The sequence below is a fragment of the Myotis brandtii genome, unplaced genomic scaffold (genome assembly GCF_000412655.1).
Source record: "Myotis brandtii unplaced genomic scaffold, ASM41265v1 scaffold892, whole genome shotgun sequence".
Classification (NCBI taxonomy): Eukaryota; Metazoa; Chordata; class Mammalia; order Chiroptera; family Vespertilionidae; genus Myotis; species Myotis brandtii.
Genome location: NW_005371656.1, coordinates 599136 through 612421, shown reverse-complemented (window position 1 = coordinate 612421; position 13286 = coordinate 599136). Strand labels below are relative to the sequence as shown.

Below are 13286 nucleotides of genomic sequence, written 5' to 3'. Positions count from 1 at the left end.
ATTATATTATATAGTAAATATATTATATACTAGTACTAGTATATGTATATGTATATGTATATGTATATGTATATGTATATGTATAGTTATAATACTCAACTTCACAATTGCTCAAGTACATGAAATCAAAATGAAAAGGCAATTTTTTTATCTATTAGATTGGCAAACATTATTATGTGCAAGGTTAGTAAGGTTACCATTTGGGTATAAACAGCAATTTTATCCATAGCTAAAGTAGCTAAGTATGAATAGCTACATTTCCATAAAGTAATTTGTAATTTGGTGATTTCTATTAAAGAGTACATTATCTTTGACTTAGTTGTCTTAAATTTGGAAATATATGCTGTAGAAATATGAATACCAGAAATAATTATTGCAGCATCTTTTGTAGAGGATCTGTATTATTAGTAGAAATATACATTATTTCTTTGAAATGTTGTGCAGCTGATTATAAAAAGAATAAGTTATGTTCATGCTTTGATTTGGAGGAAACTATCTAACATAATCACTGATAGATGGAAAGGAATCAAGTCAAAGTTTAATATGTAGAACTGATCATAATTTGTAAAAATATAACGGTGGGAGTAAAACTTAACATATAAAATAGGTTGGTATGTGCATATGCACATGATTTTCCATAGAAGTATGGAAAGCTATAGGCCAAGGTGCTTTTTGTCTCTAGCTTCTTTTTTTTCTTCTTCTTTATCTTTGATTTTCTGTATTTTGAAAATTATATGCCTAGGTATAGTTTTTGCTGGGATGTCCTGCTTGGTGTTCTCTCAGCTTCCTGAACCTGTGGCTTGGTGTCTAAGATTCATTTGGGAAAATTCTCAATAATTAATGGTTCATATATTTCTTCTATCATTTCTTTCTTCTTTCTTCTTATGTTTCCATTGTGTACAGTTTTGCAGCTGTCCCACAGCCTTTATGTGGTAGCCAGTCAGATAGGCATGAGCAAAGCAGGACAATAGGCCAGATATGGAATGTCACCAGGGCAGAAAGTCCCGGACACCTAGCAACGGATACCCAGCAATGGGCAGAAATGAAGAGCAGGCATCAGAAATAAGTATTGTTAATCAGGACCTCACCCCCCTAAAGCACCCCTTCCTCCCTTGATTGTCTCTGGTTATGACTAGCCAGCTAGTCATGCTCCCCCAACTGCCCACTCCATCTGACTTCCATACAAAGACAGGAGAAGACAAGACAGGCCCTGATAGGTCAGTTCCAAGAAGAAAGCACTTAACTCTCTTCAAGGGGTTGAAAGGAGTTCTGGCCCATACCCTGTGGCAGCATTTTGAGCCACCCACTCAAAACTTCCTTTCAAGTGTACTGTAACTTTGCTTGTGGAATAATCTTTCTCTTATAAGTTTTAATCTTGGATCTGAATTATTTCTTAGCTAGAACTCAAGTACTGAGGTCTATTTTCACACTTAGATATCCTGATCTGTCCCCCTCCCTCACTTTGTTCACTATGCTTTTCAGTTTTTAAAAATATATCTTTATTATAGAAAGTATTACAGGTGTCCCTTCCTTTTTTCTCCATTGACCCCTTGCTTTGCAGTTTTTGAAGTTTCTATTGATATATCCTCAAGCACACTGATTGTTTTCCTTAGTCATGTCCAGTCTACTAATAAGCCCATCAAAGGCATCTTCCATTTTTGTTAATGTTTTTCATCTTAAGCATTTTAATTTTAGTTGATTAAAATTCCTGGCCTGATAATTCTACATCCCTGCCACGTCTGGTTCAGACACTTGCTCAGTCTCTTTAAATTGCATCTTTGGCCTTTTTGTATGCTTTGTAATTTCTTCTTGGTAGGCCTGCATGATGCACTGCATGAGAGGAACTGCTGTAAATCAGCCTTGAGTGCTATGGTGACAAGGCAAAGGGGGAGGGGAGTTTCCTGTAGACCATGATTAATTCTCAGTCTCTCAGTGAAGCGCTGCCTCTGGTTTGTGAACTTCACAAATGTTTCTCAGGTGTTTTTTTTCCTCCCCCATAAATGGGGACAGGATGGCTAGAGTGGGCTAAAGTTAAGTATTTCCCTTCTCCCATGTGGATGGCTGGAAGGGGCCGAAGTTTCCCCTCCCTCAGGTGACTTAAGCTCTGATAATACATCCCAGAGTAGGCTCTGGTTAACTACTTTCTCCTGAGGTTGAGCATAGTTATGTAGAGAGTATTGTAGTGTATTTAAAAATGTTTCTTTTTGTCTTCCTCCTGCTGGAAGCATAAGGAGATTTTTTCCAGATATTTTACCATCACTAACCCACCAAGAAAGTCAGCTTCCCTTTACTGGGGTCTACCTTTTCTCTTATCCATAATATTTATCACCTTCTAACTTATAATACCCTTAAAGTGATTATTAAATGTATTGTTTATCTTCCCTTACTATAATGTAAGCACCGCAGGGGCATGTTCTTTTATTAAACTGACAATCTCAAGCACTATTTATATGTAGTGCATGCTTAATAAATATTTATCCAATGGTGAGATGGTGTGGCAGTGTGGCTTTTAAGTGTAAGAAAGAAGTTTTGACGCACATGGTGAATGGATAGTCTCACCATTATTGGGTTGTCATACATTCTTATACTATTCTTTTGGTGACTTGGATTACAACATGAACTCTTGATGTATCAGAGTCTAGTTTTTGTATCTCTTTCCAGATAATGAGGGGCTATTTGAACACTTTAATTCTATTTACCACACTCTTCATGCATCTGGCATTATTATAATTTACTTCAGTTTTCTATACAAGACATCACCATATTTTTATTAGTAAATTTATATTTAATATTACATAAATATTTTTCTTCCAATTGAAATATGTCTTCTGTATCCCTGAGATTCCATGTGTTTTTCCTCCTGATTAAAGAACACTCATTAATATGATCCTTGCTTTAGGCCTATGCAAGAAAAATTCTCTTAGATTTTGTTTGAATATGCCTTTGCTTCACCTTTGTGGATATAGTTTTACCTGGTGTAGAATTCTCAGTTGGCAGTTACTTATTTTTCAGCACTTTAAAGTTATTCTGTTTTACTCAACTTTAAAAAAAATATATATTTCTGTTAGGAACCCAGGTGGTTTTATTACCATTTCTTAAAAATAAACTTTTTTTTTACAGAATGCATTTTAGATTTTTTTTATTGGTTATTGGCAGTTTAAATAGGATGTACCTCAGTGTGTTTTTCATTGCAGTGTATTTATTATTCTGGGGCTTAATTGTGCTTTTTAAATCTGCAATATTATGTCTTTTTCTTTATTAGCCTATTGCCATTGTTCTTCTCTGTTGGTACTCTAATGACCAATTTTATTTCATTATATTAGATATTTCTCTTTTGTATTTCACATAATTTTTTCTCTTCATGCTTCATTCTACAGGTTTTTGTTTTTTGTTTTTTTTACCTATCATTACGTTCTGTGAATACAGTCCCTGTTCTAGTTAGAAGAAGTCAATAGTTTGAATTTGTACATGTTCTATTTTAAACTCCCCATTGGAAGTCAGGGGAAGTGCTGGTTAGGCAGTTGAATATTTGATTCTGGGATTTTAAAAAGAGGGAGGTGATGGAGATAGAATTTGGGAGTATTACAGAAAGGATGACATTTAAAGCTATGGGACTAGAGGAACTTTTCTAGGAAATAAAGATAAAGAAAAGCTGATGCCCAGAAACTGATCCCTGGCATCTTCCAACATTTAGAAACTGGGAATATGAAGAAAATCCAGGAAATTAAAATAAGAAAGATGGGAATCAGGAAACTGTTGGTTTAATAAGCCACCTAGGGAAATTGTTTCAGGAAAGAGGAAGTAATCAACAATGTGAAGTACTGATTATGTTTCATAACTTACCATTGCTTTTTCAATGTGGACATCATTTCAGACCCTGACAAAAGCAATCATGGAGTGATGGGGATGAAGGCCTGCTTAGAGTGGGTTTGAGTGAAAGTCAGAAGATGGAGTATAGAGAGCTCTACAATATTACAAAGTAAAACATAGCAATGGAGTAGTTCCCAGAGTATTCATGAGGTGCAGGTGAGAGTTTTAAAAATATTAAACATTATAAAATAATTATGTCTGGGTGGAATGCTTTGGTAGGAAGGGAAAATTGAAGACACAAAAATGTGTCAAAATTGCCCTGGCTGAGTGTATCGTTTGCTTGGAGCATCATCCTATACACCCAAAGGTTGGGGAATTGATTCCTAGTCTGAGGTATGGGAGGCAACCAGTTTATGTTTCTCTCACACATGAATGTTGTTTCTCTCTCTCTCTCTCTCTCTCTCTCATCTCATTCTCTCTCCTTTTTCCTCTCTCTTTAAAATCAATAAATGCATGTCCTCATTGTGGATTAAAATATTTTTTATAAAATATAAGTTAGAAAATTTTAAGTAAGCATGAGGTCAGGGAATCAGTCACAGCAATGATAAGCTGGCTTTAAATAGAATCAGATAGAAGGCCTTGAAGATGAGGAAGCATATATGCATGCAGGTGAAGATTACTGGGTGAGAGAAATGTGTAAACATCTGTATCTGAAATAAATAAATAAAGACCACATTTTCTTGTGCTGCTTTTTATAATCTTGATGACCTTGTCTATAATGCACATTTATTTTCTCTTTGATAGCATTTAGTGCCATTCTTCTTTTAACTCTCATTTCTTTGGGAAAGTTTTTATCCAGCTGCATTAGTCTGCTATTGCTACAATAATAGAACACCACAGCCTGGGTAGCACAAGGAACAAATTAATTCCTTTACAGTTCTGGAGTCCCACTCTTATGACCTCATTCAACCATAATGACCTCATTAAAGGCTCTATCTCCCAATATAGTCACGTTAGAGGTTAGGGCTTTCATATATGCATTTTGGGGAAACACAATTTAGTTCATAACACCAATTATAGAGGATATTTTGAAACTTCAAACAATAAACACAAGGTGCTTTTTTCTTTTATTAAACAATCTATGACCTAAAACCAATCATTCCAAACCAAAATGAGCTCTTCTTAAAGTCTCATCAAAACTGTTCTATAAAACCTAGAATTTTCCAGGTTTATGAATTCTAATTACATATGGATTAGAGCTTACATGGAATTTAGTTGGTATAGCCCTGTTCTTGAACATAACTTAATGTGATTGATTTAAAGGTTAAGAATATTGTATATTTTACTGATCCCAGAAATGATTGTATGGGATTTTTGACCCCTAAGCATATGTCATTTGTATAGAAGTGAATCTGCAAATGGACTTTGGGAGTTTTTAACCCAATAGAGGACTTTCCCTAGTCATTCTGAATAAACCTAAAACAAGGTATTTCCACGTTCATGTGTAGTTTTTTGTTTTATATTTTATTTTTTTCACACTTATGTCCAATCTCCCAAAACAACATGTATTAACTCTCAGATATAGTATTTGAATTGTGATTTCTGTCTCATTGCATCAAGTGCTTCTTGTTCAAAGAAACTTTGTTCCATTTCTCAAGACGGCTTCAAGATGTATTTTTTTCAGAAGCCCTCCTTTGAGAAAAAATTCCATTGTGAAGTAATATTGGTTCAGACTCCATACTATCTATTTTACTTTAATTTATTCTCTATGGATGTAGACTCTGAGGTTCAGAATTCTTCAGGGATGAGGTGCCAATTGACTCAAATGTGTACGAAATATATGTATTTCATATTGTGCAGATATAAGAGTCAGAAAAAGGCAAGACATTATTTAATATGTGTTGGTAGACTCTAAGGAAATCAGGACTAAGATCACTCATCTTTATTAGAATAAAAACAGAATTCACGATTCTTTAAGAACACCACATTGGAGAGACTCATTTCTTCTTGTCGGAGGCCAGAAGTCCACAAAATTTGAAGTAATTAAAAGAGGTAAGTCAGGGATTTTATCAAAGTAGTGACTGTGCTCAACTTTGGATTAGCCAAACTCATAAAATTAGATAGTTATTATTACATGGCCAAATTTAGTTTTTTAAACATTTCAAATAGAATATCTTGGCTCAAATATTCTTGTGTATGCTTCAGCGTAAACAGAAAATTCACATGATTTTTACACCTAAATAACAGGTGTTTAGGCCTATATGGGTTAACAAAATGTTTATTCAATCTCTCTATTTTAATCAGAATCCAGTGATATAGCATGGCCAGTATTCCACTGCTGGTGGTTTTTGACATTTATGCTTTAAATGGGTTAACAAAATGTTTATTCAATCTCTCTATTTTTATCAGAATCCAGTGATATAGCATGCCCAGTATTCCACTGCTGGTGGTTTTTGACATTTATGTTTTAAGAACTAATTATTTATGAATTTTATTACATTATTTTTTCTCTAATAATATGAGCCCACTCATAAATAAAATAATATTGCCTGCAATAAGGTATGCTTTTGTTGAAAGCTTAGGTTTGTATAAGAAATATCATTAAGTAATATCCACCATATGACTAAAGCAAACACAATCAACAGGGACATTACATAAATAATTTATTGGGGAGATAAAATAAATATGTGACCACTTTTGCCAACTATAGTTGTGCCATAACGGCAATTCAATTTTATATTTAATATTATTAGGTATCATAGGACAATCTTATCCTTGTTTACAACAGGTGATTTACTGGAAGGTTCATATGTATAGAAATGTACATGACTCTGATAGTCCTTAGAAGCTTTAATGTGTGTGTATCATCTGGGGTTTGTGAAAATGCAGATTTTGATTGTGTGGAACTAGAGTGGGGCTTCAGAGTCTGCATTTGTGATAAGCTCCTGGATGATGCTGTTGCTGTTGATTCATGGACCACACATTGAATAGAGTCTTCAGATGATGGTCCCACAGTGTCCTACACCATGACTTTTTGTGGGTCAATTAAAATGGTCTGCTCCCCCCTTCCTATTTACATTTTATGAGCAATATTAATTCATCAGTAATAGTGATCAGGAACTTATCAATATTAGGCCTATGCCTTCAGTATAATATCCTGAATTGTGTTCATGTGGAACATAAGAAAGAAAATATAATTTCATTACTCTGAATTGGGACAGTGTACTTAATACGCTGACAGGATGCAGATGTACAACTGTTTTACTGATGAATTGCTCAAGTTCTTAACTTCATTTGTTTTGCAATCTTCTTAACAAGCTTCTGTCTGATCACTGTCTGAGGGTGTTCCCTAAATGGATGGCTGTGTCTCCAAAATCAACCATTCGCTCTTGGAATTTTCTAAATTTTGAAAAATTTCTTACTCTTTTGAGCTTACATTTGTGATTTTATAATTGAAATCCCTCAGGATAGCATTTGTCTTCTGGGGCTACTCAGAGAACAAAGTGAAGCTGCCACTGTTCATAACAGCCCTTGGTCAGAATAGCTATTTCAGTATTTGAAGATAAGAAGGCAGTTTACTTTTTTATCTCCAGCCTAAGCTCATATTTCCACATAAGAGGACAACATCACCCAAGATGGTCACTGTTTTGTTTGTGTTTGTTATTATAGCTGCTTTCCCCATGTTTCTTTGCTGAGAATCAGACTGATATATGTGTTATCTTCATAACTGTAATATGATACTGCCCCGGGATAATGTGCAATTGAAGAAAATATGGTTGAAATTATGGTGATAATTTTCTTTCTCTGGCATTTGTTTATTCAATTACCTAATTCCCTCCATGTACTCTGATAAGCACAGGGAATATAAATATTAATAAAGCAGATTTTATTTGCTCAAGTTGCTCTATGTTGGGAAATAATGTAATATATTTGATAAGTGTTATTTGAAGGGATGTTATGGTGATACAGAATCATGATGAGGGAGAAACTAATAGTGACCTGAGGTTCTAGAAAAATTTAATAAAAAAGAGAAAAGGGGAGCATGGAATTAGGTTTTCAAAACTAATTATTGAAAGTTTTATGAGCACGTATTATGTTACAGGTGTATGGTAAGCTTTATTTAGTCCACTCTTTCAAGTAGCCCTGTGAGCTAAGTAGTCTTCATTTCTTTTAAACATACACTAATAAGACAAAGCCATTTATGCAGAAAGATGCAGAGCCAGTGTTAGCACAGGGAATATAAATATTAATAAAGCAGATTTTCTTTGCTCAAGTTGCTCTATGTTGGGAAATAATGTAATATATTTGATAAGTGTTATTTGAAGGGATGTTATGGTGATACAGAATCATGATGAGGGAGAAACTAACAGTGACCTGAGGTTCTAGAAAAATTTAATAAAAGAGAGAAAAAAAGAGCATGGAATTAGGTTTTCGATTGATTTTTTACAGAGAGGAAGAGAGAGGGATAGAGAGTTAGAAACATCAATGAGAGAGAAACATCAATCAGCTGCCTCCTGCACACCCCCTACCGGGGATGTGCCCACAACCAAGGTACATGCCCTTGACTGGAATCGAACCTGGGACCTTTCAGTTCGCAGGCTGACACTCTATCCACTGAGCCAAACCGGTTAGGGCTATGCTAATTCTTGTCTACTGTGCTCTCACATACAGTGGCATTTGAGCTGAAATTCTTTCTTATCTTCATAGCTCTTCTTGCTCTCTATATGTTTACACCTTGAATAGTGTCCCCCAAATATTCATGTCCACCAAGATCCTCAGAATATGACCTTATTTGGAAATATGCTTTTTGAAGTTCTAGTGGAGATAAGGCCATATTGAATTAGGGTGAAATCACACATCACAGATACTTAAGAATCCTATGAAGATACATTAGGATTTTAATGAATTTCTACCATATTTTTTAAGAGTAATTGGAAAAAATAGTTAAAATTTATAATGTTCCTCTGTCTTACATTAGTTAACAAAAAGATGCCCTTCATGGTGACATAGAACAATGTTTTAAGTCAACCACAAACTGCACCTCCATTGAGATTTTCTTCATACATTGTTCTTACAATGTCCTTAATCTTCCATGAAAAAGTAGATATGAGTTAACCTACTTAATCTACAGAGCTCCAGTTTTTAAGGCAGCAACAATCACCCCCATAAGTTTTACATATATACTAGGAATAAAAACATAGTAACATCAACTATGAGATATGAGAGTTGAATCACATTAATATTTTCTTCTCAAAATATCTCAAATACTATCAATATAAAATAGAATACACTGTAAGTAATTATACACATCCAAACCTCAATCCTCTTGATATTTTGAAGCACACTAAAAAGAAATTATCTGGCCATTACTGAGTAGCTCAGTTGCTTAGAATATTGTCTTGACATGCCAAGGTTGTGAGCTCAGTCCCAGGTCAAGGCACATACAAGAATCAACCAATGAATGCATCAATTAGTGGAACAACAAAATGATGTTTCTCTTTCTCCAAAATCAACAAACAAAAAAGGTAATTTTCTCAGTTTTTATACTTTGGATTCTTCTTTGTAATAAGTATTCTGATTTTGAGTAATATCTGAAAACTATTATTGATTAAATTTCCACTATGAATTCTATGATACTTTAAACTTATTTTCAGTTACATTGCAATTTTTTTTTTTACATCTTTAAAGTCACTTTCAAGCATAAATTCTTTGGCTTTAGTGAAGTGTATATTTTGAACAAAAGTCTTTTCTTCTATATTACAAATGTAGTATTTCTTCCCAGTGCACATTCCCTGACATTGAGTGGGGCTGCAGATCCATCTATACGGTTTCCAACACTCTTTAGTTTCAAGGTTTTTCCTACTCTGAATTCTCATGTGTTGTTTAAGCTGTGAAAGCTGAATAAAGGCTTTGCCACACTAGTTACATTTTCATTGTTTCTGTCTGGTATGAATTCTCTGATATTGAGCAAGTTTTGTGTACTGGGTAAGCTTTACCACATTCTTTATGTTTGTTAAGCTTTGATCCAGTATGAATTATCAGATGTTGAGTAAGATATGAATGCAGAATAAAGACTTTGCCACATATGATACATCTGTAAAGATTCTCTTCAATATAAACTCTCTGATGTTGAATGAAGCTTGTACAATAGTTAAAAGTTTTGCACATCCTTTATATTTTTACTGTTTCTCTCTAGCATGAATTCCCAGATATTGAATAAGTTTTGAGAACAGGTTAAAAGCTTTGCCACATACTCTACTTTTGAAAAGCTTCACTCCAGTATGATTTCTCAGATGTTCAGTAAGGCTTGAACACCAATTATAGGCTTTATTACATTCCTCACATCTGTAAGGTTAGTCATCAGTATGAATTTTCAGATGTTGAGCAAGATATTAATGCTGCTTAAAGGCTTTGTCACATTGTCTACATTTGAAAGTCTTCTGCCCACTATGAGTTCCCTGAAGGTGAGTAAGCTTTGAGTGCTCATTTAAGGCTTTGCCATATCATACTTGTAAGGTTTCTCTCTAGTATGAATAGTGTGAATGTAGAATAAGACATGGATGTTATTTAAAGGCTTGGCCACAGGCTTTGCATTTGTAAGGTTTCTCTTCAGTATGCATTATCTAATGTAGTAGTAAAACCTGAAGGCCAATTAAATGTTTTACCACATTTTTTACATTTGTAAGGTTTTTCTCAGTATGGATTTTCTTATTTCTATTTAGATTGAATATTAGATTTTAGACTCTCCCACATGGATTACACTTATAAGCTTCCTTCCCAGTATGAATATTCTTTTGTTCAGTATGACTTGATGATTGATGAAAAGCTTTTTATCACATTTACTTCATTTGTTTGTCTATTCCAAAATATGAATAATTTGGTGTATATTGTAATTTGATTTTTTGGTCTAAGAATTTTCCACATTATAATAGTTCTCTGGATGCTGAGTTCTCTGATGTTTATTAGGATTTAGCTGATGGTTAAAGTTTTCCCAATGTTCATTGCATTGATAACTTCTGTCTCAATTATATGCACTCAGTATTATTTTATGAAATGAATCTTCTATTCCTGGTTTTTGCAACAAGACCTGGTTGTTCTCAGAGGACATAGCTGGGTGGATGGATATGGTCTTTTTTCCCTTTACATCCCAGGGCTCCTTCATTGGCTCCAAAAAGGTGACCACAACCGGCTTAAAGACAGCAAGAATCAGGAGATCAGGTTCCTGTAATTCTTCAAAATCACACCCATGTACAATTTTCACTGAGCTGGGTCCAGGCATCCCTACTCCTCCTAAAAGAAATCCATAGCCACATCCCTGAGGGTCAACAGTCCCTGAGAAGCAGCCATGTCATTCTGTTCCTGGTCCTGCTCCTGTTTCTGGTTGTTTTCTCAGGTGGTGTGATGTTGAGGAGTTATTTCTGCATCATGAGAACATGTCTTCAAAGGCATCAGCACAACCCATTCATCTGCTTCCATCAAACTCACAGGCAGAAGGACTTGGAAATGCTGAAAGGGCCACCCTCTCCTGTCCTTTGTTACAGGAGAGTCGGGAACAATGAGCTTCCACACGGAGATCAAGCTGTGAGTTTTTTCTCTCCTGTCTTCATGCGCTCTCTCCTCTCATAGATGACCATAAACTCTACAGAAATTTTAATGCCCATAGTGACCCTCAGGCTTCATGTATGTAGGAATGTGGACTGATACTCTCAGGTTTAAACCAGAAAGAATGACACCAGGAAGGCCAGCATGATCATTGAGATTCCATAGCCACTTCTGGGTCTGCAAGAAACTCCATATTTTTAATACTTCAGATTTTTCTGCTCTATTAAGGTCTGTATCTCTCTGTGTATGTTGCATACAATGATAAATAGCAGATCAAGAATTTTATTAGAATGTTGTTAGGATGGAGAAGTAACTGATAATAGGATTGAAGTAGAAGGATTTTTCTATTTTAGTTATGTGAGTTACCAGATTAAGCTGAATGCATGAAGGATTTATGGGTTTTATTCATTTTCACAGTTTTCTTGAAATGTGGATTCTGAGCTAATCAACATTCTTCCACTCAACTGAAAGGAAATGGAAACTAATGTCCATGTTTAAAATCATGACATTAAAGAGTTAAAAGGCAACAGTAGATCATCCATATACGTTAAATAAGTAAAATCCATACACATTAATATAAATTGCCCAGACTGCACAGATAACTAGCACAATAGCCATACATAGATCCCAGAAGTTTGACTAATTCCATGAATGCTTGTTGTACTTCTCGTGAGTTTTGAAAACATTATTTATAACATGTTATGATTTGATAAAGGTGAGTAGCAAATACAAAGGTGGTATATATATACATCTCCATAATATTTAACATGTTTGAACTGTTTGGTATCAGAAGAAAAGTACAATTGAGCTGTAAAATTAAATATTTACACTATCTGAACAACATAGATATTGACAGCTAATGGATTCAAAGGCTATATGGCTTTTTAAATTATTGATCTATAAAAAAGGGTTGTTTTGCTCTCATTACAGATTGCCACCCAACAATGGATAAGAATCAAACAGCAGTGACTGAATTTTATTTTGTGGGCTTGACAGGCCATTTTCCAGACAAGATGATTCTCTTCTTGATATTTCTCTTTGTTTATCTTGTCACATTGGGAGCGAACTTGGGGATGGTTGCCCTTATCTGGACAGATTCTCGACTCCACACACCCATGTACTTTTTTCTCAGCCACTTGTCCCTTGTGGATATTGGCTCCTCTTCTTCCATTGCTCCGAAGTTGTTGTGGGACATATTTCTGGAGAGAAAAGTCATCTCCTTCATGGGTTGTGCTGTACAGATGTGGTTTTTTGGTCAGTTTGTAGTGACTGAGTGTTTCCTCCTGGCTGCCATGGCATATGATCGGTACATAGCCATCTGCAACCCTTTGTTGTACCCGGTCATCATGTCCCAGCGGGTTTGTGTGCAGCTGGTGGCAGGGCCTTATGCCATGGGCATTCTAAATGCCATTACTCAAGAGACTTCTACTTTTTGCTTACCTTTCTGTGGTCCAAATGTGGTCAACCACTTTTTCTGTGACATTCTCCCTGTTCTCTCCCTGGCATGTGCTGACACCCAGAACAATAGGTTGGTGCTTTTCATCATGGCTGGAGCTATTGTGTTCTTCAGTGGCATGATCATCACCATCTCCTATGTGTGCATCCTGGTGGCCATCCTGAAGATCCAGACTGCTGACGGGAGGCAGAAAGCTTTCTCCACATGTTCTTCTCACCTGACAGCCATCTGCATCCTGTATGGGACTCTTTTCTATATCTATGTTCTTCCTGAGTCAGGTTCCTCCCTAGATATCAATAAAGTGATTTCTCTATTTTATACTGTGGTCATCCCCATGCTGAACCCCCTCATCTACAGTGTGAGGAACAAGGAGGTAAAAAGTGCATTCAGGAGCAAGTTTGAAAGAAAAATGCAGTAA

The 13286-nt window shown here is 35.4% G+C and overlaps 1 protein-coding gene across 1 annotated transcript; it reads left to right on the top strand.

Annotated features, from left to right (window-relative positions):
* Positions 1 to 12704: 12704 nt before the first annotated feature.
* Positions 12705 to 13286, top strand: LOC102248220 (olfactory receptor 5G3). The gene has a single exon (XM_005885143.2). The coding sequence runs from the start codon at positions 12705 to 12707 to the stop codon at positions 13284 to 13286; it is 582 nt and encodes a 193-aa protein (XP_005885205.2).

What these genes read in the sequence shown, in the direction of transcription:
- LOC102248220 (XM_005885143.2), top strand. Translation starts at nt 12,705, where the DNA reads ATGGCATATGATCGGTACATAGCCATCTGCAACCCTTTGTTGTACCCG.